The sequence below is a fragment of the Salmo salar genome, chromosome ssa16 (genome assembly GCF_905237065.1).
Source record: "Salmo salar chromosome ssa16, Ssal_v3.1, whole genome shotgun sequence".
In the NCBI taxonomy this organism is placed as follows: Eukaryota; Metazoa; Chordata; class Actinopteri; order Salmoniformes; family Salmonidae; genus Salmo; species Salmo salar.
The window spans coordinates 72157049-72183363 of NC_059457.1; the positions used below are offsets into that span (position 1 = coordinate 72157049).

A 26315-nucleotide genomic window follows, 5' to 3' on the forward strand; every position below is an offset into this window, starting at 1 on the left:
CTGAAACAACTATTGTTCGGCTTTCACCGTCTGTACTGCGAATTTTAATTTGGTACCTTTTGAGAATCCACTCCCCTGGCTTTTTGCAGAGATTATCCAACTCCAACATTGGTTCCACACCTGTCGCCATGTAAAATTAGCATGGTATTGTTACTGGTCCTATGATATAGGACATGGATAATAGTTGTATCGCTTTCGATTCCGCCCGTTACCCCGCTGAATGTGGTACTTTTTCCCTGTCGCAAATTTAGCTAATTTCTCATCGTAAGGAATCGGTGATATCTGAGCGCCGGTATCTACTGGAAGTTGTGTGAGACGTGGCCTCCTACGTCTCCTTCCACATAGAAACCGTTATCTTGCTGAACCACAATCGACTGCACAGAGGCCAGATATACAGTACCAGTCAAAAGTTTGGACACACCTACTCATTTCAGGTTTTTTTCTTTTCTTTTTTCCTATTTGCTATATTGTAGAATAATAGTGGTGTGCCAACTTTTGACTGGTACTTTATATAACAAAATAGTCCCAACTGCTGTTAACCTCTTACATCTAGACGTTCCGCTAGCGGAACACCTGCTCCAATATCCAATGATAGGCGTGGCGCGAATTACAAATTCCTCAAAAATACAAAAACTTCAATTTTTCAAACATATGACTATTTCACAGCATTTTAAAGACAAGACTCTCCTTTATCTAACCACACTGTCCGATTTCAAAAAGGCTTTACAGCGAAAGCAAAACATTAGATTATGTCAGCAGAGTACCAAGCCAGAAATAATCAGACACCCATTTTTCAAGCTAGCATATAATGTCACAAAAACCCAGAAGACAGCTAAATGCAGCACTAACCTTTGATCTTCATCAGATGACACACCTAGGACATTATGTTATACAATACATGCATGTTTTGTTCAATCAAGTTCATATTTATATCAAAAAACAGCTTTTTACATTAGCATGTGACGTTCAGAACTAGCATACCCCCCGCAAACTTCCGGAGGAATTTGCTAACAATTTACTAAATTACTCACGATAAACGTTCACAAAAAGCACAACAATTATTTTAAGAATTATAGATACAGAACTCCTCTATGCACTCGATATGTCCGATTTTAAAATAGCTTTTTGGTGAAAGCACATTTTGCAATATTCTAAGTACATAGCCCGGCATCACAGGGCTAGCTATTTAGACACCCGGCAAGTTTAGCACTCACCAATATCAGATTTACTATTATAAAAGTTTGATTACCTTTTGTTGTCTTCGTCAGAATGCACTCCCAGGACTGCTACTTCAATAACAAATGTTGGTTTGGTCCAAAATAATCCATCGTTATATCCAAATTGCGGCGTTTTGTTCGTGCGTTCCAGACACTATCTGAAATGGTAAATCAGGGTCGCGCGCATGGCGCAATTCGTGACAAAATAAATCTAAATATTCCATTACCGTACTTCGAAGCATGTCAACCGCTGTTTAAAATCCATTTTTATGCCATTTTTCTCGTAAAAAAAGCGATAATATTCCGACCGGGAATGTCCATTTAGCTAAACAGAGGAAAGTAAACAAAGCTTTCGGTCGACGCGGGCACGAGCCTGAGTCTCACAGTACTGTAACCAGCCACTACCCAAACGCGCTACTTTTTTTCAGCCAGAGCCTGCAAAGCCACGATTCTGCATTTTGCCGCCTTCTGAGAGCCTATGGCAGCCGTAGGAAGTGTCACGGGACAGCTAAGATCCTCACTCTTCAATAAACAGAGACAAGAAGAACGACACCTTGTCAGACAGGCCACTTCCTGCATGAAATCTTCTCAGGTTTTTGCCTGCCATATGAGTTCTGTTATACTCACAGACACCATTCAAACAGTTTTAGAAACTTTGGAGTGTTTTCTATCCAAAGCCAATAATTATATGCATATTCTAGTTACTGGGCAGGAGTAGTAACCAGATTGAATCGGGTACGTTTTTTATCCAGCCGTGAAAATACTGCCCCCTAGCCATAACAGGTTAAGAATCCCTCAGTTTTGTCATTCGTGGTCACTCATCCTACCCTGTTTCCTCAAGAAACTGATACGTTCTTGTCCCTCCTTTACTGGGTCTGGTGCTTCTTTCATAATGCTAAGCATTTGGCTCACGCTCAGTGGCTGATGGCGATGCTGAATTTGGATCCGTACTTGGGGCTGTGCGTCAGCTGGGATAGGATTATCCTCCCCTGGTAATATTTGTCTTGTATAATACTTAACTGGGGTCGCATGCGTTCGTACTGGACACACATCTCTATGATTACCTGGATCATGCTGATCCACTATCCAAGACTACTATGTCCGGGCTCGTAATGTGCCCGTCCTCCGCGTCTTGCAACCCATATCGCTATTTTTCCTCTGTAAGAGAGGGGTATAACGGTGGCACACTAGATGTACCTGTTACACTTTGTAGCCTGGGGCGAACGGTGGAGGAGTGGCAATGGCATATACAAGTATTCTGATACTATTGAAGCGAAACCATAACTTGTTTTATTTGCTTTTGTCTATCCTCAAGGGCTCCCTCTAATTTTTACTCTATTCTAACGCATTAGCCAATTCCTACTTCTGTTCATCTAATCTGTGCACTCACCCTTCGGATATGCCTAGTTTCTTTTATTGCTCCATTTTATCTGGCAGGTTTTTATTTTTGAACTTTTTAAAAATGTTATCCTTTGCTGATAAAGTGCTGTGGTTAGGATACCTGTGTATTGTGGTCTGAACCGTTCTTTGATGTCAGTGTTCCACAATACGATGGCATCCATACACTCTTGCCTGGATTTCAACTGTCCATCGACGGGATGTGTACCAATTTTGTCCGATTTTTGGCTAACTTTCCTCACCACTTAGTTGATACTTGGTGCTGTTCATGTGCCTTTTTCAACGCTTCTAATGCTTTGGTAACGTTCTCCCTTTCCACCCCTCCCGCTCCAGGATTCTCCTGGCTTCCGGACACCATATCAGGTATTATTGGCTCCGCGCCACCCCCAACGGTGTTTAGGTTTCTGTACCCACGGTTCTAACACTCACCTTCTATTAATGACTTTCCCAAGGCAGTGATGCCCACTCCCCCAGAGAGTAGTAACAGTGTAGGCGCTAAATTATTTGTCACCCGTCTGAACAGTTTTGGTGTTGGACGACACTGTGTTGTATTGTATGCCAATTCACCATAGACTATTGTGGATGACTCACCATGGAGAGGGCCGCTTTCCAGAATTTACAGGCAACCTTCTAGCACCATCCACATTCCCACTCACTGACAATGTTTCATCTTTAAGCACAGATATCTGCTATTCTCCACCGTATGCACTTCGTGCCTTTCTCCTCCTACATGGACTACTTCTCTACATCTTACTGTACTAGTATACAAGAATGACAGTTTATCCATACACACACTTTATGGCCACCACAGCTGGGGCTTTCACCCCCCTGGGACCATCGTCCCACTTACGGATCTCTCAGGGAACCAACCCCACCCGAGACCTATCCTACACGGAATCTACCCTTCACCGTGGGGTCGCCCACGGATCTTTCAGGGACCCAATCCTGGACCTAGCCTTGCAGAACCCACCCTAACCCTATGACTGTTCGTAACACAATGGGACTACTGAAGAAAGGTTTCCTAGGTCCGTATCCTATAATATATGTTCAGCCTATGATTCTCATCTCCCCAAGATGTCAGAATGAGTGGAAACAGGTGTAGGAATTGTGCCTACCTTGTTGTTGGTGTCGGCTCCTGCTCCACTGATTCAGACTCTCCAGTTCGACTGTAAATCACGGTGAATCACTAGCAACATCAACTGTTAAATTCCGAAACTCAAATGGATGACTAGAAAAAGCTCAAACCAAGTTTATTCAACCCACTGGGTGCTTTAGCTGCAGACGCAACATACAAGTCACACAAGCATATATTTATACCTTCCGACTAGGCAAGTCATCTCCTTGCATGTCTAAGATAAACAATCCTTCTCAGTTAGGCAGAAACACAGTAGGTTCCTCTTACTGGTATTGGCATGGCCTGCCTAAGTCTATGATCCTCATGGAAGTGGGGTGTGTGTGTGTGGGGGGACTGTAATCAGGTGGTCTTCGGGGTGGGCCCCTATGGCCCCCCCTCCAAGCAGTGTCTTCTCTCTTCAACTGGTGACCTTATCTTGAGTTGAGTTCCACATCCCCCATGGTCCTAGTTCCAAAGCAACTGGCCTTCCTTCTCAGGAACTGAAACTAGACTGTTTGTCTTTGCCTCCTTGCTCAGGAATATTCATATTCAGCAACAAGTTTGAACAGAATATGAACTTTCTGAATATGAACTTTCTGCACTTCCCCTTGTCACACTGTAACTTTCCATACACAGTGTTCCTATTCACCATTCATGTACCCCCAACATATACATTTCTTATACATGTAAAGTAATAAATACATTCTAGTATGGTAATAAGTATATTTCAAGCTTGGATGGAAAATGGTTGAACATTTGATATGCCTATAATTCTGAACTATAGGCTCTTAACTTTCATTTGACACTTCATATGCTAGTGATCATGGGGCTTTTTACATGGAAATGTCCACTACTACTACTGTCAATGAACCTTCTCTAGCCTAGATCACTAGCCAATGCAATGGATATGCTATATCATTGTGATCGCTAAGCCTAATGACAAACAACAACATCATCATTATCATGTTGATACTGCTAGGTATTTCAAATGATTAGACTTAGGGTCTTCACATCTTTACAGTAGTAGCTAAGTTATTTGTTTAGTTATTTATTGTATATGCTATCTATTCTAATTTGGACTTTAACCATAATGAAACATAGATAATATAGCCTATTACAAAATGATGTTGTTTTAGAGAACAGAGACTATAGGCCTACTAGTAATTATGCTATTTTAAATGTATTTCCAGGCAGAGAAGATGGACACCCTAGAAGACCTGCAAGATGACAACCTGATCGAGCGGGAACACTTCCACAGTTCTAATAATGAGCAGCAAGATGGACATTTGGCAGTTAGGAGGAATGTAATATTAGAACGAACTAAATTCAACCAAAGACAACAGGAAGCAGGAGAGACAGCTGATGATTTTATCACTGCACTTCATTGTTTGTCACAACATTGTGGTTATGGAGCTCTGCTCAGTGAGATGATAAGAGACAGACTAGTCATGGGCTTACGTGACAGAAGACTGTCCGAGCAATTACAAATGGACCCAGAAATAACACTGGATAAAGCTGTCACACGCATTCGTCAAATTAAACTTGTGGAAAAGCAACAGGACCTGCCAGAGAATAACTTCAAAGCTGCCAGCAGTGCGGCAAATGTAGACTGTGTGCTTTCACATAGCAAACAGCAATGCCCAGCCAATACCCAATGCCAATCAGAGAAGAATCAAAACTCAGAAATACCACAACCCCAAACAACGCAGGAGAATGGAGAGGATCCCCAAGATACTGGTGGCACTGATGAGTGGATTGAGGGTTTCAGTCCTGGAGGCGAGAAGCCTCACTACTGCTCCGACTGCAGTAAGAGCTTTAGAAAAGTAAGGGATCTTATAAGACACCAGCGAACACATACAGGAGAGAAGCCTCACCACTGCCCTGATTGTGAACAAAGTTTTGCTCGATTAGATCGTCTTAAGTCACACCAACTAACACATACAGGAGTGAAGGCTCACCAATGCCCTGATTGTGACAAAAGTTATTCTCAATCGTATCATTTGAAAAGACACCACCAGCGGAAGCATATGAAAGGGAAATACTTCCACTGCAATCATTGTGAGGAACTTTTCTCCAGACCTAAAGATCTAAAAACGCACATGCATGTACATGCTGGAGAAAAGGCATACCTTCAACAACAAACTCATACAGGTAAGAAGCCTTACCACTGCTCCGAAATAAACCAGTGCGCCGACTGTGGGAAGAGCTTTCGACAAGTGGGGGATCTTAAAAGACACCAACGAACGCATACTGGAGAGAAGCCTTACCACTGCCCTGATTGCGACAGAGGTTTTGGCCGATTAGATCGTCTTAAGTCACACCAGCTAACACATACAGGAGTGAAGGCTCACCAATGCCCTGATTGTGACAAAAGTTATTCTCAATCATATCATTTGAAAAGACACCACCAGCGGAAGCATATGAAAGGGAAATACTTCCACTGCAATCTTTGTGAGGAACTTTTCTCCAAACCAGAAGATCTAAAAACACACATGTATGTACATGCTGGAGAAAATGCATACCATCCACAAGACACTCAGGCAGAAAAGAAACCTTACCACTGTTCAAGGTGTGATAAAAGATTTCCTGACATGGCAAAACTAAGATCACACCTTCCAGTACATACTGGAGACCTGGCACTCCACTGTTCTGACTGTGGAAAGTGTTTCTTAAACAAGGCAAAGTTTGAAAGACATCAAAGAACACACACTGGAAGTGTACTATACCTTTGCACTGACTGTGGGGAGGGTTTTACAAATATGCAACAGTTAGAAAGGCACCAACGAATGCACACTGGAGAGAAACCATACCACTGCACTGATTGTGGGAAGAGTTTTGCTCTTGAAAAAACATTTAAGTGTCACAAGCAAGCACACAAGTTCAAACTCTCTGGTGAAAGAGCAGCCTATCCTTGCTCGGAATGTGGAAATACTTTTTCTCGTTCATGTGACGTGATGACTCATGTGAGAAGGGTTCATAATAAAGAGAGACCTTTCCAGTGCTCCTGCTGTGGAAAAAGATTTTTCCAAAAGAACTCTCTTACAATACACATGAGAAGTCACACTGGAGAGAAACCGTACCACTGCTCAGACTGTGGACAAAGCTTCTCCCAAATTAACGACAGAAAACGGCACCAGAAGAGGCAACACTCTGGAGAGGAGACGACCTCTATTCTACAGTCTGAAAGGCAAAGTCACAGAGACACTCAATAAGAAAGAACTACTACAACAGAGACACAAAAATGCAATATAGTAACAGTATCACTGTGTTATTGCAGATGTGTTTTTTACTTTGTCAAACACAATTTGTTTTTTATTAACAGTAAAATGTATTTTATAAATCACAGTTTTTAAAATCTCTTATCACTCTCCTAGTTTCCACCCTGCATAAATGGTATTTATCAATCCTCCCCTGCACCTAAAGCATTCCATAAGGCCAAACAACCAAATGGGTAATTATTTGCCCACTTGAACTACCCAAAATACTATTACAAAGATTACAACTGTTGTAAATATGGGCTATTAGAACTAAGGTGAATATCAGCAATGTGATCATCAGAGTATAAATCATTTACAAGCCAAGATGTATGGAATAATTTGGGAAATACAATTTGAAAACTAACATCAATTTGTCAGTATTCAAACTGGTGAACAGTTATTAGATGTCCATGTTATTCAGGTTGGCATGTACTCTCTTATTTCTTACCTCTGAAAGAGCGGTCAGACAATAACGGTAGCTACTGACAGTTTTTTTTATTTGGATTTTTTTCAATTTTTTAAGTGTCTTGAATCATAAAAGCCTTTTCCACATCTCTTGCATGAGTATGGTCTGACTCCTGTGTGCACTTGCATGTTGGCTGCGACATGAATGGCTTGGCTGAATCTTCTCCCGCTGACATCACAGCTGAAAGGCTTCTCTCATGGACTCGCCTTTTGAGATCACTGATGAGTTGAAAGTCTCCCACAACCACTCCGCTTGTGTAGTTTTCTCACCTGTATTGATCAGCTCATGTATTTTAAGAGATTATTTTGTAATAAGTCTCTTTCCACAACAGCCATAAACATTGGGCTTCACTCCAGTGTGTAATTTCTGGTGATATTCAAAAGTAGCATTATGGAGAAGTTTTTCCGCATGTGAAACAAATGTATCTGTTTTTCCTGTGTGAATTCATCCATGTGTTTTTAGAGAACTGATGGAGCTGAAGCCCTTCAAACATATCTCACAGCTGAAAGGTTTTGGTTGTCTCATTCCTTGAGTGTGTTAACCATTACTTGTGTGTGAGAGCTTGTGATTTCTCAGTTGATAATTGTAATAAATTCTTTACACATACAGTGGAGTCTGTAATAATAACTGTATAAGATAAATAACTCAAATACTGAGCTTTTTTTTATATACTAATACAATTGCTCAGAGAAAGATTTTGTTTAACAAGTAATACTTTCTCTCAAAGGTAGGAGTCAACATTTTTTTACACCCCTAAACATAAAAATAAAGTTGTTAAAAGTTTTGTATTTGGCCCCATATTCCAAGCACGCAATGATCAAAGCTTGTGACTGTACAAACTTGTAGGATAGATTTGAAGTTTGTTTTATGACTTTTTTATTTAACCTTTATTTAACTAGGCAAGTCAGTTAAGAACAAATTCTTATTTACAATGACGGCCTACCAAAAGGCCTCCTGCTGGGACGGTGGCTGGGATAAAAAAGAAAAAAGATGTATAAATATCAGACGAAATGCACATCACAACAAGAGAGACAACCCTACATAAAGAGAGACCTAAGACGACAACATAGCAAGGCAACAACGTTTTGGTTGTGTTTCAGATTATTTTGTGTCCAATAGAATTGAATGGTAAATGATGCAATGACAATCACGGATGACAAAGGGAAAACCAGATGCGTCTCGCTTCCGGACAAGCTAAACACCACCTTCGCCCGCTTTGAGGATAACGCAGTGCCACCGTTGTGGCCCGCTACCAAGGACTGCGGGCTCTCCTTCTCCGTGGCCGACATGAGTAAGACGTTTAAGTGTGTTAACCCTCGCAAGGCTGCCAGCTCAGAAAGTTCTTTGTTTCTGGCCATTTTGAGCCTCTAATCGAACCCACAAATGCTGATGCTCCAGATACTCAGCTAGTCTAAAGAAGGCCAGTGTTATTGCTTCTTTAATAAGAACAACAGTTTTCAGCTGTGCTAACACAATTGCAAAGGGGTTTTCTAATGATAAATTAGCCTTTCTAAAATTATAAACTTGGATTAGCTAACACAATTGGCCATTGGAACACAGGAGTGATGGTTGCTGATAATGGGCCTCTGTACGCCTATGTAGATATTCCATTATAAATCAGCTGTTTCCAGCTACATTAGTCATTTACAACATTAACAATGTCAACACAATTTGATTTGTTTTAATCGGCAAAAAAAAATCGCTTTTCTTTCAAAAACAAGGACATTTCTAAGTGGCCCCAAACTTTTGAATGGTAGTGTATAGACTGTTCTATTCTACTGTATTTTAGTCAATGCCACTCCGACATTGCTCAATCTAATATTTATATATTTCTTAATTCCAATCTTTTACTTTTAGATTTGTGTGCATTGTTGTGAATTATTAGATAATACTGCACTGTTGGAGCTAGGAACTCATGCATTTCGCTACACCCCCAATAACATCTGCTAAATATGTGTATGTGACCAATAACATTTTATTTGATGATTACGGATAATCCAGAAAGAATTGTGAATAATTGAGTTATAAAGTTATAGGGTCAAAGATCATACCCCTAAGACATGCTAACCTTCCCTGTTATTGGTAATGGTGAGAGGTTAGCATGTCACACCTCACAACAGTACAGCCTCTTCTTTGTGTGAATTTGATGGTGTCTTGCAAGGCTTTCCTTAAAACTGAAATTAGCTCCACAAATCTCACGTTAATTGCGTCTCCCGTGTGAACTACCTGGTGCTCATTTAACTTGGCTGGCTGCAGAAATGTCTTGTCACACTGGGAGCATCTGTATGGGCGTTCTGTACATTCGGAATCTGTATGTACAGCTCTAATATGTGTTTTCAGGTTGAGATGTACTGAAATTCTTTCCACACATCCCACTGGGAAAAGACCAGTGGAGGCTCCTCAGAGGAAGAAGGGGAGAACCATCCTCAGTGGATTTAATAAAAATGTATTTTGGGAAACATAAGTTGTCCTTTTTAGATAAAACTATACTAAATATAGTGCTCAAAAAAAATTAAGGGAACACAAACAACACAATGTAACTCCAAGTCAATCACACTTCTGTGAAATCAAACTGTCCACTTAGGAAGCAACACTGATTGACAATAAATTGCACATGCTGTTGTGCAAATGGAATAGACAACAGGTGGAAATTATAGGCAATTAGCAAGACCCCCAATAAAGGAGTGGTTCTGCAGGTGGGGACCACAGACCACTTCTCAGTTCCTATGCTTCCTGGCTGATGTTTTGGTCACTTTTGAATGCTGGCGGTGCTTTCACTCTAGTGGTAGCATGAGACGGAGTCTACTACCCACACAAGTGGCTCAGGTAGTGCAGCTCATCCAGGATGGCACATCAATGCGAGCTGTGGCAAGAAGGTTTGCTGTGTCTGTCAGCGTAGTGTCCAGAGCATGGAGGCGCTACCAGGAGACAGGCCAGTACATCAGGAGACGTGGAGGAGGCCGTAGGAGGGCAACAACCCAGCAGCAGGACCGCTACCTCCGCCTTTGTGCAAGGAGGAGCAGGAGAAGCACTGCCAGAGCCCTGCAAAATGACCTCCAGCAGGCCACAAATGTGCATGTGTCTGCTCAAACGGTCAGAAACAGACTCCATGAGGGTGGTATGAGGGCCCGACGTCCACAGGTGGGGTTTGTGCTTACAGCCCAACACCGTGCAGGACGTTTGGCATTTGCCAGAGAACACCAAGATTGGCAAATTCGCCACTGGCGCCCTGTGCTCTTCACAGATGAAAGCAGATTCACACTGAGCACATGTGACAGACGTGACAGAGTCTGGAGACGCCGTGGAGAACGTTCTGCTGCCTGCAACATCCTCCAGCATGACGGGTTTGGCGGTGGGTCTGTCATGGTGTGGGGTGGCATTTCTTTGGGGGGGCCTTACAGCCCTCCATGTGCTCGCCAGAGGTAGCCTGACTGCCATTAGGTACCGAGATGAGATCCTCAGACCCCTTGTGAGACCATATGCTGGTGCGGTTGGCCCTGGGTTCCTCCTAATGCAAGACAATGCTAGACCTCATGTGGCTGGAGTGTGTCAGCAGTTCCTGCAAGAGGAAGGCATTGATGCTATGGACTGGCCCGCCCGTTCCCCAGACCTGAATCCAATTGAGCACATCTGGGACATCATGTCTCGCTCCATACACCAACGCCACGTTGCATCGCAGACTGTCCAGGAGTTGGCGGATGCTTTAGTCCAGGTCTGGGAGGAGATCCCTCAGGAGACTATCCGCCACCTCATCAGGAGCATGCCCAGGCGTTGTAGGGAGGTCATACAGGCACGTGGAGGCCACACACACTACTGAGCCTCATTTTGACTTGTTTTAAGGACATTACATCAAAGTTGGATCAGCCTGTAGTGTGGTTTTCCACTTTAATTTTGAGTGTGACTCCAAATCCAGACCTCCATGGGTTGATAAATTGGATTTCGATTGATTATTTTTGTGTGATTTTGTTGTCAGCACATTCAACTATGTAAAGAAAAAAGTATTTAATAAGATTATTTCATTCATTCAGATCTAGGATGTGTTATTTTAGTGTTCCCTTTATTTTTTTGAGCAGTGTATATTCACATCACCAATGAATTAAAACACACTGTTTTGCAATGGAAGATCTACAGTAGCCTCAGCAGCACTCTGTAGGGTAGCACCATGGTGTAGGTGGAGGACAGCTAGTTTCTGTCCTCTGGGTACATTGACTTTAATACATAACCTAGGAGGCTCAGGGTTCTCACCCCCTTCCATAGACTAACACAGTAATTATGACAATATCCAGAGGACATCCTCCAACCTATCAGCGCTCTTGCAGCATGAACTGACATGTTGTCCACCCAATCAAAGGATCAGAGAACAAATCTAGTACTGAAAGCATAAGATACAGCTAGCACTGCATAAATTGTGGTAGTTGACTCAAAGAGTGAGAAAGACAATAGTTCAACAGTTTTGAACAAATTAATTTCTTCCAAAATCAAGGAGAAGCGAGAGAGAACTATATTTGGTTGTACTTTTTTAAAAACTTTCATTAACAAATGCAGCCAGCTAGTTCAGCCTACTCAAACACCTGGCTCAAACAGAGGGGGATGCTATGTTACCTAGCCATAGCCAGCTATCAAACACTGGAACTCTTCCAAGTCAAGGTAAGCTTTTGGTTTTATTCATTTATTCCCACTGGCCCGCCGGTGTAACTGCTAAACTGCTTTCTGACTGTACACTGTACTGCATCATTGTAGCGGGTTTACTAACGTGTTAGTTCTATTTGACTATGATGTGACAGATGTAGGCTGTGTGTAACGGTCATGATATGGTTTGGCTTGGAAAGTTTTTTTTTCGCCAGGTCATGACGGCTTGTGTGTTGTGCAAGGAAGTCCACGAGAAGGGGAAAATGTGAGAGGAGAGCATGTAGATAGTTGCAAGAAGGAATTCAATCAACAACGAGCAAAGTGGTCATGCTGTTTTTATTTGGCTGCTATGAAAGTGAACTGTTTGTTTGTGATCAGGGGTGTATTCATTCCGCAGATTCTGTTAAAGTTTCTAAAACGGAAGCAAATGAGACATGGATAAACATACCAGAATTTGTCCAACAGAATCTCTTATTTGAAACTGTTGGACTAATGATTACACCCTAGATCAGCTAGATGCAGGCAAGAGTGCAAGGCGGTATTGAATGTGTTACTCACTGTCTGTCACCTTGATTACTCAATTCTCTCTGCCAGTTGCACCTACATTGTCAACTTTAATCATAGACTAGGTTGTAACAACCTCATGATGGGTACAGGGAAAATTCAAGTACCATGTAGTAGCCTAAACTTATCGATGTTACATTGAGCTGGATGAATGGAATATGAATGAGAGTCATCCAATATGCTGTAATAGAAATAAGGCCATGCTCATAATAAAAATAATCCTCCTCCCTCATCTTAAATGGCACCGACCACCACTGGCACAGACTTCAGTTCAATGTCTAGTTTTGATTTACATTTAGTTGAGTTGTCAACTAATGTAAATTCAATGTGAAATCAACAAAACATTTCACCATGTCATTGGATTTAGGCTAAAAGTTGGGTGAAAAATGACTAAATGCCCATAACTTGATTTACTTTTTTAAACGCAGTCAGTTTTCGACGGTGAGTCAATGTCATCACATTTTTGGGGTTGAAATTATATGGAAACAAAGTTGATTCAACCAGTTTATGCCTAGTGGGATAGTACAGCCGGTGTACTTTAAGAATGTACTTTGGCAAGAAACCCTGTCCATAAGTGAGGCAGTTTCAGGGTTGATGGCTGACCCATTTTTATGGGTGGCTGACCCAGGTAAAAACCAGGGAGTAGCCTGGTGTAGGATCCTTGGGAAAGTTAGACCCACACAGACGCTAAACGGCTGTCCCATGGCGCTTTTCATAAGAGTAGGTGTGTTAACCCCGGTGTCCTGGCTAAATTCCCAATCTGGCCCTCATACCGTCATGGCCACCTAATCATCCCCAGCTTCCAATTCCCCCTTCCTCTCTCCTGTAACTATTCCCTGTTTTTTTTATTGAACTTTTATTTAGACAGGTGGGGTCACCATTGAGACCAGGACCTCATTCAAGGGTGCCATGTGAACCTGAACACACAACTCAGTAAAACATAAAGCAAAATAACAAGATCAATAAGATTAATCAAAACAAACAATGATCACATCTCCCTCAAAATTGATCTAAACTGTCCAATGGTGACCAGCGACTCCAGCTTCAAGGTGGCCTGAAGGCTATTCCACGAGCTGGGGGCATAAAAACTCAAAGCATTTTCCCCCAGCTTTGTGGAGACCTGCAGGACCTCCAGAACCAGCCAGCCCAGAGACCTTGTCTGAATATTTCTGGATCTCCAATTAATATGTGAGCTGAGGAAGTAGGGGAGTCTCTGAAGAACTGCTTTATATACAAAAAGTAGCCAATGCTGGCCCCTTCTGGTAGTCAGACTCCCAGCCAACAGAACTATACACAATGCAGTGATGTGTATGCAAATTGTCCCCAGTGATAAAACACAGTGCTGAGTCATTGACTGAGTCTAAATGTTTTAAAACAGGCTGACGCATGCATGTAGAATATATCACTATAATCAAGTACTGGGAGAAGCATTGCTTGAACAATCTTCCTTCTACTTTCCAAAGTGAGGCAGGATGTATTTCTATAAAAGAAACCAATATTAATTCTCTGCTTTATTCTCAGTTTTTCAATGTGTGTTTTTAAAAGTTAGTTGATCGTCAATCAAAAACCCAAGTATTATAATGGGGAACATGCTCAATTTGGGCTCCCTTCAAATAAATCAGATTTGACCTTTTCAGACACAAGTCACATGATTTGTATCTGATTTCAAACCACCTACAAAGGTGGTTTGAAATAGCCGATTCGAATCGGATATGCAAAAAATAGGATTTGAGTCACTTCAAACTGCCAATGTGAACAAGGCTTGAGTCGTTTGCGGAATGCCATCTGCATCCACATATAAATGAATTTGTAATAGACTAACGAATGATCAAATAAGCCTCACGTAATTCAGCACTCTCTTAGACCTCCATACAAAAAAGGCTTTCGCGGAAATATTTAGGACGAAGTAAATCCTCTCGCTTTGCCTCTTCCTCTGTCCATACTCCGCATTCAGACGTAAAGTGAAAAGTATGCAAGCATTTATGACATTTCGATGTGCATGTGATTTGCATCCGGTCATGTAAAATTGTAATTCTAGAGTGGCTATGTCTGCAGAAAATAGTCAGCTTGATTCGTTCTCAATCAGTAGTTTAGCTAGCAGTTAAGCTTGTTTTATTTGTTTTAAAAACCTCAACACAGTGCGTCTGGGTTCGAATAGCTAATCATACAGATGGGATAGATGTGCAGTAGCAACAAGGATCGTGTGAGATGGGCTTTAAATAAATAACATTATTTAATTTTGAATCAAATCTAAGTGAAAGACGAGCAGACAAAACAGATGTGTATACAACAGCACAGCAGACTTCGTTGGTTTTCAGCTTCTGGTTTTAACCGCACCCCTTTCGTTTGGGATACAAAACGGCAGTGTAAACAGAAAGTGGCGGAATTTGAGGACCACGCACTGCCCCAAACAATGCAGGAGAACCGAGATTAAAGAGGAGACCCAATATACTGATGACTAAGCCAATTAAGATGCAAGACAACGCATGTTTCGAGGAAAAGCTTATTGAAGAGGTAAGAAGGTACAAAAAGAGAGACAGTCAGACCCGTGGATATAGGCTATATCTTGGTAGTCTGTATCTATCAATGCCTCGTAAATTCACCAAAAGTATGTTAAAGTATATATTAGGCTATCAATGAGTACGGCTAAGCTATTCTTCACAGTGCCAATGAATTGAAGTTGAACATTGCCAAATGCATCAGTTTAATTAGGAATTCAGTCAATTGAAATAAATAAATTACACCCTAATAATCTATGGATTTTACTGGGGCGCAGCCACGGGTGAGCCTGGGAGGGCATAGGCCCAATCACTTGGGAGCCAGGCCCAGCCAATGATAATTAGTTTTCCCCCACAAAAGGGATTTATTACAGCCTGAAATTCTCCTCAACACCCCGCTCCCCCTACCATCAGACATTCCCGCAGGTGAAGAAGCCGGATGTGGAGGTCTTGGGCTGGCGTGGTTACACGTGGTCTGCGGTTGTTCGATTACTTGTGGAATTGTTAGATTACTTGTTACATATTACTGCACTGTCGGAACTAGAAGCACAAGCATTTCGCTACACTCGCATTAACATCTGCTAACCATGTGTATGTGACCAATAAAATTTGATTTGATTTGAGGCTGGTTGGACGTACTGCTAAATTTTGTAAAATGACATTGTAGGTGGGTTATGGTAGAGAAATGAACATTGAATTCTCTAACAGCTCTGGTGGACATTCCCGCAGTCATCATTTCTCTCTCTGTGGGTCTAACCCCAAGAAGTTCTGGAAAACAGTTAAAGACCTGGAGAATAAACCCTCCTCCTCACAGCTGCCCATTTCCCTTAATATTGATGATGTGGTTGTTACTGACAAGAAGTACATGGCTGAGCTCTTTAATCACCACTTCATTAAGTCAGGATTTCTATTTGACTCAGCCATGCCCGTCCAACATTTCCTTATCTCCAAACTTAAAAAAAAAAAATAGATATATAGATGTATTTAACCTTTATTTAACCAGGTAGGCCAGTTGAGATGTGACTACAAAGTTTCTCCCTGCAGGCAGTTACTGAGTCCGAGGTGCTAAAGGAGCTCCTGAAACTTAACCCCCAAAAAACATCTGGGTCAGATGGTTTAGACCCTTAAGGTTGCTGCCCCTATCATCGCCAAGCCTATCTCTGACCTTTTTAACCTGTCTCTCTTTTCTGGGGAGGTTCCCATTGCTTGGAAGACAGCCACGGTTCATCCTTTATTTAAAGGGGGAGATCAAGCTGATCCTAACTGTTATAGGCCTATTTCTATTTTGCCCTGTTTATCAAAAGTGTTGGAAAAACGTGTCAATCTACTGACTGGCTTTGTTGATGTCTATAGTATTCTCTCTGGTATGCAATCTGCTTTCCGCTCAGGTTATGAATGTGCCATTGCAACCTTAAAGGTCCTCAATGATGTCACCATTGCCTTTGATTCTAAGCAATGTGTTGCTGCTATTTTTATTGACTTGGCCAAAGCTTTTGACATGGTAGACCATTCCATTCTTGTGGGCCGGCTAAGGAGTATTGGTGTCTCTGAGGGGTCTTTGGCATGGTTTACTAACTACCTCTCTCAAAGAATACAATGTATAAAGTCAGAACATCTGTTGTCTCAGCCACTGCCTGTCACCAAGGGAGTACCCCAAGGCTCGATCCTAGGCCCCACGCTCTTCTCAATTTACATCAACAACATAGCTCGGGCAGTAGCAAACTCTCAGATGATACAGTCTTATACTCAGCTGGCCCCTCCCCAGATGTTGTGTAAAATGCTCAACAACAAAGCTTTCTTAGTGTCCAACAAGCTTTCTCTGCCCTTAACCTTGTTCTGAACACCTCCAAAACAAAGGTCATGGGGTTTGGTAAGAAGAATGCCCCTCTCCCCACAGGTGTGATTACTACCTCTGAGGGTTTAGAGCTTGAGGTTGTCACTGGAACGAGCTGCAACAAACACTCAAACTGGAGAGTTTTATCTCAATCTCTTCATTCAAAGACAAACATGGACACTCTGACAGTTGTGGCTGCTTTGCGTGATGTATTGTTGTCTCTACCTTCTTGCCCTTTGCTGTTGTCTGTGCCCAATAATGTTTGTACCATGTTTTGTGCTTCTACCATGTTGTTGTCATGTTGTTACTACCATGCTGTGTTGTCATGTGTTGCTGCCTTGCTATGTTGTTGTCTTAGGTGTCTTTTTATGTAGTGTTTTTTTTTGTCATGATGTGTGTTTTGTTCTGTATTTGTAATATTTTTTTTATGCCAGCCCTCGTCCCCGCAGGAGGCCTTTTGGTAGGCCGTCATTGTAAATACAAATTTGTTCTTAACTGACTTGCCTAGTTAAGTAAAACTAAATACATAAAAAATCATGACAATTGCACGCGCCCTCAATTTGAGACATCTGTGGAAATGTTGTGCTACAAAACTGCACATTTTAGTGGCCTTTTATTGTCCCCAGCACAAGGTGGACCTGTGTAATAATCATGCTGTTTAATCAGCTTCTTGATATGCCACACCTGTCAGGTGGATGGACTATCTTGACAAAGGATAAAATGCTCACTAACAGGGATGTAAACTAATTTTAGTTCAGCTCATGAAACATGGGACCAACACTTTACATGTTACGTTTTATATTTGTGTTCAGTGTAATTATTGAATCAGATGTGCTAGATTAGGGTTGGAGTGAAAACCTTACAGGATGGTAGCTCTCTACAAACAGGGTTGGAGAGCCCTGTCCTCGGGCCAATAGATCGCAAAGCAGCATCCCCGCTAAACTTTTTGGAAATGGCAAGTTCACTTTCTCATCCATAAACACAGTCAAGTGCGAATACGGTTCAGCAGCTCAAATCAGCAGAAGGTATGGCATTATTATTAGGAAGGAGGATGTCTACCATGGATGGATCACTAAAATAATAATTATGACCACACTTCCTCAAAAATTGTGTAGGGAGGCCTATAGATTTGGCAGCCGAGCACGAGTTATCAGTGGAGACAAGATGTTGAAATATCTTCACGCCTACGATAAAAACCTCCAGGCTTCCGTCATAAGTAAATTAAATCTGAAAAAAATAAGAATTACAGGGGGCAGTTTGGAAAAACTAATCCTGTGTGAATCGTCCTCTGGAATAATACACATGCTTGGATAATAATTACAAAACCAACATCTCTAATAATACCTGTCTGAATAGGGCTATAACACGGTGCAACGGTTTGAGTGTCAAGAACTGCAACACTGCTGGACATCCAGCCAACGACAGACCAGTGGTCGAAAACGGGTAATTGATGAAAGAGGACAAAGGAGCAACCGAAAGGCTTATGCAGAGCAACCGAAAGGCTTATGCAGAGCAACCGAAAGGCTACATTTAGTCAACTGGCAGTCCAGTAGCCATAAAAGAATGCACAACTCAAAGGTACGTTGACACGAATGGGGTATGGTACCTGACAACCTTAGTTCCACATCTGCAAATATATATTTTTTCTGTGGGATAATACCCTATGCCACAAGGCTAGGATTGTCCAGGAATGGTTCCACGAACATGAGTGAATCAAGTTTACTGCAATGGCCTGCCTGGTCACCAGATCTCAATCCAATTGAGCATCTGTGGGATGAGATGGAATGAGCTATTTGGAGTAGAGATCCATCCACTACCAGCCCACTTGACACAACTGTGGGAAGCATTGGAGTCAACACGGGCCATCATCCCTGTGGAAAACTTTTGACAACTTGTAGAGTCCATGCCCCGATGAATTCAGGTGTGCAACTCAATATTAGGATGGTGTTCCTAATGTTTTGTACCCTCTTTGTGTGTATATATATATATATATATATATATGATGGTGTATAGACATTATGGAAAGTATTGTAATAGATAAGGTGTTTACAGCACTAGTTATAGAAGATGAGCCTTGACTAGAATACGCATGCTATTGATTTCAGTAGAACAAGCTAATCATTTCCAGTTTAGAGTGGCCGCTTGGTAAATGTTATGTGTGTCGTTTTTTAAGGTACTAATTTATCCAAATATTAGCAACCAAGAGGGTGCACAATGTCACAACTCTTGGTTGCATCGAAGCTAGCAAAATATAAGTAATCTGAACACAAGTGTGACATGTATGTGGAGGGAGTAATTTTTATGTTTGGTCTTCAAAATATCACAACTTATTTCCGCATGTATTGATGATGATTGTGGACATTTATAACCGGTGTTTTGACACTGGGTTATAAATCTAAAATCGTTGACAACCAAAAGCGGCAACAGTATCATTTTCAACTTATGTTTTAGGAATATAAATAATACTTTTAACATTATTTTCAATATGATTGTACTTAATGATGTAAAACCTACTGAATGAGCCCCAAAATTTGCTTTGATTTATGATAACTGAAATCGTGAAAATACGTTTGTCAACTTATACTGTCAATTAACTTTCTCTAACCTAGATCACTAGTGATCTCTAGGCCTAATGACAAACAAATCAGCATTATCATGTTGATACTGTTAGGTATTTCAAATGATTAGACCTAGCTTCTACTCTAAAGATGTGTAGACCTGTTATTTGTTTAGCTATTTATTGTATATGCTATCAATTCTAATTTGGACTTTAACTGTATCGAAAAGTAGGCTATTTTATGTATTACAAAAGGAATGTTGTTTTAGAGAACAGATGATTGGCGTACTAGTAATTATGCAATTTTAAGTGTATTTCCAGGCAGAGGAGATGGACACCTCAGAAGATCTGCAAGATGACAACCTGATCGAGCGGGAACGCTTCCACAGTTCTAATAATGAGCAGCAAGATGGACATTTGGCAGTTAGGAGGAATGTAATATTAGAACAAACTAAATTCAACCAAAGACAACAGGAAGCAGGAGAGACAGCTGATGATTTTATCACTGCACTTCATTGTTTGTCAGAACATTGTGGTTATGGAGCTCTACTCAGTGAGATGATAAGAGACAGTCTAGTCAGGGGATTACTTGACAGAAGACTGTCTGAGCAATTACAAATGGACCCAGAAATAACACTGGATGAAGTTGTCATATGCATTTGTCAAACTGAACTTGTGGAAAAGAAACAGGACCTCCCAGAGAATAACTTCAAAGCTGCCAGTAACGCGGCAACTGTAGACAGTGTGCTTTCACATAGTAAACAGCAATGCCCAGCCAATACCCAGTGCCAAACAGAAAAAAAGAAGCAAAACTCAGAAAGACCACATAAACCCCAAACAACGCAGGAGAATGGAGAGGAGCCCCTAGATACTGATGACTCTGATGAGTGGATCGAGGGTTTCAGTCCTGGAGGAGAGACGCCACACTAGTGCTCCGACTGCAGTAAGCACTTATAAGACACCAGCGATCACATACTGGAGAGAAGCCTCACCACTGCCCTGTTTGCGACAGAAGTTTTGCTTAATTAGATAAACTTAAATTACACAAAAAAATACATATGAAAGAGAAACATGTCACACGGACAGAAGAAACAAAACTGAAGGTAGACCGTGTACACACACAGCAAAGTACCGCCAGCAGAGCCAGGAAGAAGAGTAAAATGCGAGCAGGAAAAATAGGCCAATCACAGCCAGGAAAAGAATTGTCTGCAAAAGTTCAATTAGAAAGAATCAACACTCAGAAAAATTGCAACAACCCCAAACAACGCAGGAGATTGAAAAGGATCCTGGAGTATGATGACTGGACCGAGAGTTTCTTTACTGTAGAGAAGCCATACATCTGCTCCGACTGCGGTAAGAGCTTCAAAGAAGAGAATCGTCTTATAAGACATAAGCGAACACATACAGGAGAGAAGCCTTACGACTGCCCTGACTGTGAAAAAAGGTTTGCTCGATTAGATAATCTTAAATTACACCAAAAAACACATATGAAGGAGGAATGTAATTTCCACTGCTCTGACTGTTTGAAAAGCTTTGTGCGATTGAAGCAGCTTGATAAACTTTAGCTAACACACAAACATTTTGAAAGACACAAAACACATTTGAGCAAAAGAAAACAATTTCTCTGCACAATTTGCAGGAAGGAGTGTCGCAACATGAAAATACACATGCGAATACACACTGGAGAGACACTGTATCACTGCACTGAGTGTGGGAAGAGTTTTCCATATACAAAATCATACCAAAGACATATACTAACACATAATACCTCTGGAGAAAGAGCAACCTATCCTTGTTTGGAATGTGGAAAGTATTTTACTCGCAGAGATGGCATGTTGAGACACGTGAGGAGGATTCATACTGGAGAGAGAAATCAGTGCAGAGACTGTGGAAAACGATTCTTTCGAAAAGAGACACTGAAGAGACACATGCTAGTTCACACTGGAGAGAAGCCATACCAATGTTCTATCTGTGGTCAACCCTTCTCCCAAGATGGAGACAGAAAACGCCACGAGAAGAGGCACTACTCTGGTGTCTCAGATTTCCTCTATCTATAATGCAGAAGTGGTGGAGGTACAGTAGCCTAGCGGTTAAGATCATTGGGCCAGTAACCGAAAGGTTGCTGGTTCAAATCCCCAAACTTACTAGGTGAAGAATTTGTCGGTGCCCTTGAGTAATCCTAATTGCTCCTGTAAGTCGCCTTGAATAAGAGTGTCTGCTAAATGACTAAAATGTAATGTAAAATGTGTTTGGCATTGCAGGAAGTGGGAACCTACCTAATCACTGTGATTTGATAATCTATCAATCTGTTAACTACAATGTCGGTGGCCTGGAATTTCCACCACAGACTGTTGAAGAGACTCACAGACAGACTGTTGCTGATACAAGACTGAGTATTACTGTCTTCATAGCAGTATTATTATTTTCAAAAGTTGGTTTTAAATCAAGGGTTGAAACCGGTTCAGGGAACCGGACTTAAAATATGGAAAATTACTATATTATTTGAGGAACACAAAAACGAAAGTGATCTATACTGTTCCCGGAACAGAACCATTATTATAAAAGCATGGGAACCAGTTAATAACATTATTTAACATTTTACAGTCCCACAAAAATTGCAAACAAAGCGCATATGCAAAGCCCTCACTCTGTCACTCAGAAACTTATTCCAGCGTCTGCCTGCCAGAGGGAAATCTTTGCCAGTGGGTGTGCGTGTGTTTTGGATACCTGCCCCTCCACTCTGAAGCATAGGTTACTGTAGCCTACTAATGACGTTACAAGCATAATTCAGAAAATAGGGAGAGCTGTTTAATTGAATTATGGATTGACTTATTGTCGGAGCAGTGGAGGAAAAAAGTTATGTTCAGAACGAAACGATTGGAAAATAATTTCAGTTCCAACAAATGTTTTTAAATATATATATATATATAAAAAAAAAAGATATTTCAATATTTTGTTTTAACAAAGCATATTACAGTATACTACCAATAGCAGTCATTGTTGAACGATGGTAATTCCCCATTGGTGGTTCAGTTCATTCATATTGTATTAATGTTTATATTGTTTTGATTATCAAGTGGGCCATAAGCTAGTTTAAAAACATGTCAATGAAAGGTTCACAGCTACAACCTTCAGTGAGTTTATACATTTGCTGAATTCAGGGTGTCGTCAGGCAACCCAATACCATCATTGGGCTTTTAAACGTCACTAGATGGGGGAGATGTTCACATTTTGTGTTTTTATTAAGGAGCCACTGAACACACCGATTGGCACATTTGTTTTTCTGTTGTGCATTAGAACATTTTGATTTTAGCCTTGGAGGGCATTAGAAAAATTTGATTTCAGTCTTGGACGTGCGTTTCCTGACTGATTCCACGTTTGTTTAATGTTTGTCTCCCATGATGCACTGTAGACGCAGAAACCTATTTCACTTTCTCAAAATCCCCAGAATGAATTGAAGTTAACTCCAGAAATCTGTAATTCATTTAGACATTTTTGCAGAGGATATTTGCTCAATTTGCTCAATTTTACATCTAATTAAGGTGCTTGGTGCAATATTTCTCAAGTTAAATGTGCGATGATTTGTCTTATGAAAACAAAGTTGAAGATGCTTGGCAGGTCTGTCTCCCTGTCTATGCTATTGGTTAGAGAGCAATCACCGCAGCTATTCACCCCATGTTAGTGGGCAAATGGACATCCTCAAATCAAAACCCAACCTTCAATTACCCGTTGTGATGCACGGATGTTCCAAACTCCGTTTTAGACAAGACTGACTTTATTACCAAAACTATCTTATTTGCAGTTTTTAGTCCGTTTTGACAGTAGAATAACTGTTTGACGAATATTGATGCCACACAGGCCGTTTTCAAAGGGATTCATTGCTATTTAAAGGCAGTCGCTCTTTAATGAACATCTACCGCATCTAGTGTCTGTTTAAAAAAGCCTAACTAATTATGGTACATTTTCTAAATTTGACATACTATAAAGCTTTTTTCTCGCATACCCGAAATGCCTACTATTTAGAACGCAAGTACAGGTATTCGGACACTTCCTGAATCTTAAGTGGAAGGCCGACCGGGGTACTGCAGGCTGGTGGTAGCAACTAAATTATCCTCAATTTCTTTTGTGCGATTTTTAAATAATCTGTTCAAGGACATAACGTTACATCTGATATAATAGAAGCAATTTTGGTACCATGATTAACATTTTCCCATTCACTATAATGGGGGATCCTGCTTTCTGGAAACAACAGCCTGCAGTAATACTGTCGGCCTTGAACTTCGTGAGCAGGGTGCAATTGCAGCCTGCAATTCAGGGCGTTCGAACCCATTTTTATACTTCTATTGGTAAATTAAGTTACGGGAGGCCGGGGCTCTCCAGTACAGTAGATGGCGTTAATGCACAATAACGTTGGCAGGGGTGATGCCGTGTGCTCGCTAACTAGCAAGCACATGGTGTCGCTAACTATCAAGCTAGTTAGTACACGTGTCGCCCCAGCCACCCACTTGTTGTGCTAGCGGGAGGCGGGGACAACCTGTAGACAGTGTCCTTCACCTGTTCTGTTAACGACGGTGCCAATCAAATTTCTGTTGGTTTCTGTTAAAGATGGTGAGAGCAGGCGGGAGCGAAGGACACCGTCTACCGGTATTGCTAGCTAGCAAGGAGGACTCCGGTACACAGCAGGCAGGGGCGACACCGTCTGCTAGCTAGCTAGCTAGTACAGGTGTCGCTGCAGCCTCCCACCTGCTATGCTAGCGGTAGGCTGGGACAACTGGTAGACCATGTCCTTCGCCCCCGCCTGTCGGGCACAGTTTTCACCGGTACACAGCAGGTGGGAGTGACACCGTGTGCTAGCTAGCTAACTAGCACACTGTGTCATTAACTAGCAAGCTAGCTGGGATGCGTGGGCGACCGGTACACTGTACTTTGCCTCAGCCTGTTGGGCAGTTTTCCCGCAGTTCTGTTAACGACAGTGGGGTCAGGTGGGAGTGAAGGACACTGTCTACTGCTAGCGAGCAAGGAGGACTCTGTACACAGCAGGCGGGAGGTGGGGGCAATAAGCAGTTTTGTTAATGACGGTGAGGGTAGGCAGGAGCGAAGGACACTGTCCCACTAGCTATCAATGAGGACTCTGGTAGGCAGGGGGTGAAAACTCATACTTTTATTTCCCTTTTGAACCACATTCAAAAGTGTCACACAAGCATGAAGATGTCGTGCTTGAGGGGGTGTGTTCATGCAGGGACCAATGGGATGCTCGGGGGGGGGCTTTTGGACTTTCTATACTTGTCGTTCAGACAAAGTGAAAACGTCTGCAAGCACATTACGACATTTCAATGTGCATGAGATTTGCATATCCAATAATGTTTATTTTATCTTGGTCACCACCACACAGTTGCGCACACACACCATAGAAGTATTTTTGTGCATAGGATAGACTTGTTGTTCTGAAAGGTAAGAACAAATAAACAATGTAAGCTATGCAATAGGAATATCTACAGAGGAAAGAATGGCATAGCATCTATACAGGGATATTCACATAACAGCATACATACAGTATTTACAGCAGTATATATATAAACATCTCGCAGAGAGCAAGATAACTAATTACTTCGACAGGCGAGATTTGTAGCACACTCTGGTGGAGCTCTGATCTGTGTCTGGTGCCACCGAGTAATACATTTTACTGTGCATGCGGGAGCGCTAAGGACAGTCTGAAACTTCTAGAATCTCTGGCCATTGCTTAACAGTAGTGTGAACTATGAAAACGCAGCAAAGTAAGCATACAGGCTATAGGAATTAACCATCTCCAAACAACATCTACTGCAAAACACATGCAATCAATGAAATATAGGCACTTATAAACGACATGGAGTATCTGAAGTGTACATAAACTGCAGCAGTACTATACAGCTACAAATGTAACAATGTTACAACACGGAAGGTTGGTGGCACCTTAATTGGGGAGGACGGGCTTTTGGTAATGGCTGGAGCGGAATCAGTGGAATGGTATCAAATAAGTCAAACACCTGAGCTGTGTTCGAATACCCATACTAACATACTGTATACTACATACTTAATGAGTATATACTAATAGTTCATTTTAGTATACTGTAAAGGAACGGTATCGTTCCAGTTGAGCGTACTAGAACTTCGCCTGTCTACCGGAGGTTGATGCTGTTGCTATGCAACCTCTTGCTTGCTTGTTAGCATAACAAATGACTAACTAACATTTTAGGAATCGGAGTAGATAGCCAGAATGGACAATGTCTATTGAAACGCACAACGACTATACCACTTAGCTAAGAGTGATGTGAATAATCAAGTCAATAAACGTTGGGTAGTTAATTAGATAGCAGATAGTTAATAATACTGCCTAGCAAGCCCGATGTATTAGTAGCCAACTAACGTTAGGTTGCTAGCAAACATACCGGTACCTACTGCTGTAATCCTATGCGGTTCGTAAGGATAGCGTAGCTAACAAATTGTCAGCCAAAATAATGTGTAACGTAACTTATTTGAAAAGTCATTACTTTATTACATTGCTCAACATTTTCTTAACATTTTTCATAATTAGTTAAAGCAATGAACTTGTATCTGCTTTCGTCAGACTTCGGCTGCATATTTTCCACCATTTTCTTGAAATCTGAAAAAGTTGTGAAGCCACGCCCATTTTCGAAAGAATTGCATTATGGCCCCTAAAAGCACAGAAATAATGTCCACTGCATGTATACTTCATATTTTGGCGTATTTAGTACGACATCCGGGAATTTTTGGCACACTA

At 41.5% G+C, this 26315-nt stretch overlaps 1 protein-coding gene across 1 annotated transcript in view; it reads left to right on the forward strand.

Moving 5' to 3' along the window:
- Positions 1 to 8058, forward strand: part of LOC106574517 (zinc finger protein 2 homolog) — a 29730-nt gene extending 21672 nt beyond the window's left edge. The window contains exon 2 of the mRNA XM_014150442.2: positions 4920 to 8058. Coding sequence (XP_014005917.2) covers positions 4920 to 6941 — 2022 coding nt within the window. The 3' untranslated portion in view covers positions 6942 to 8058. The remainder of the gene's footprint in view (positions 1 to 4919) is intronic.
- Positions 8059 to 26315: the final 18257 nt, after the last annotated feature.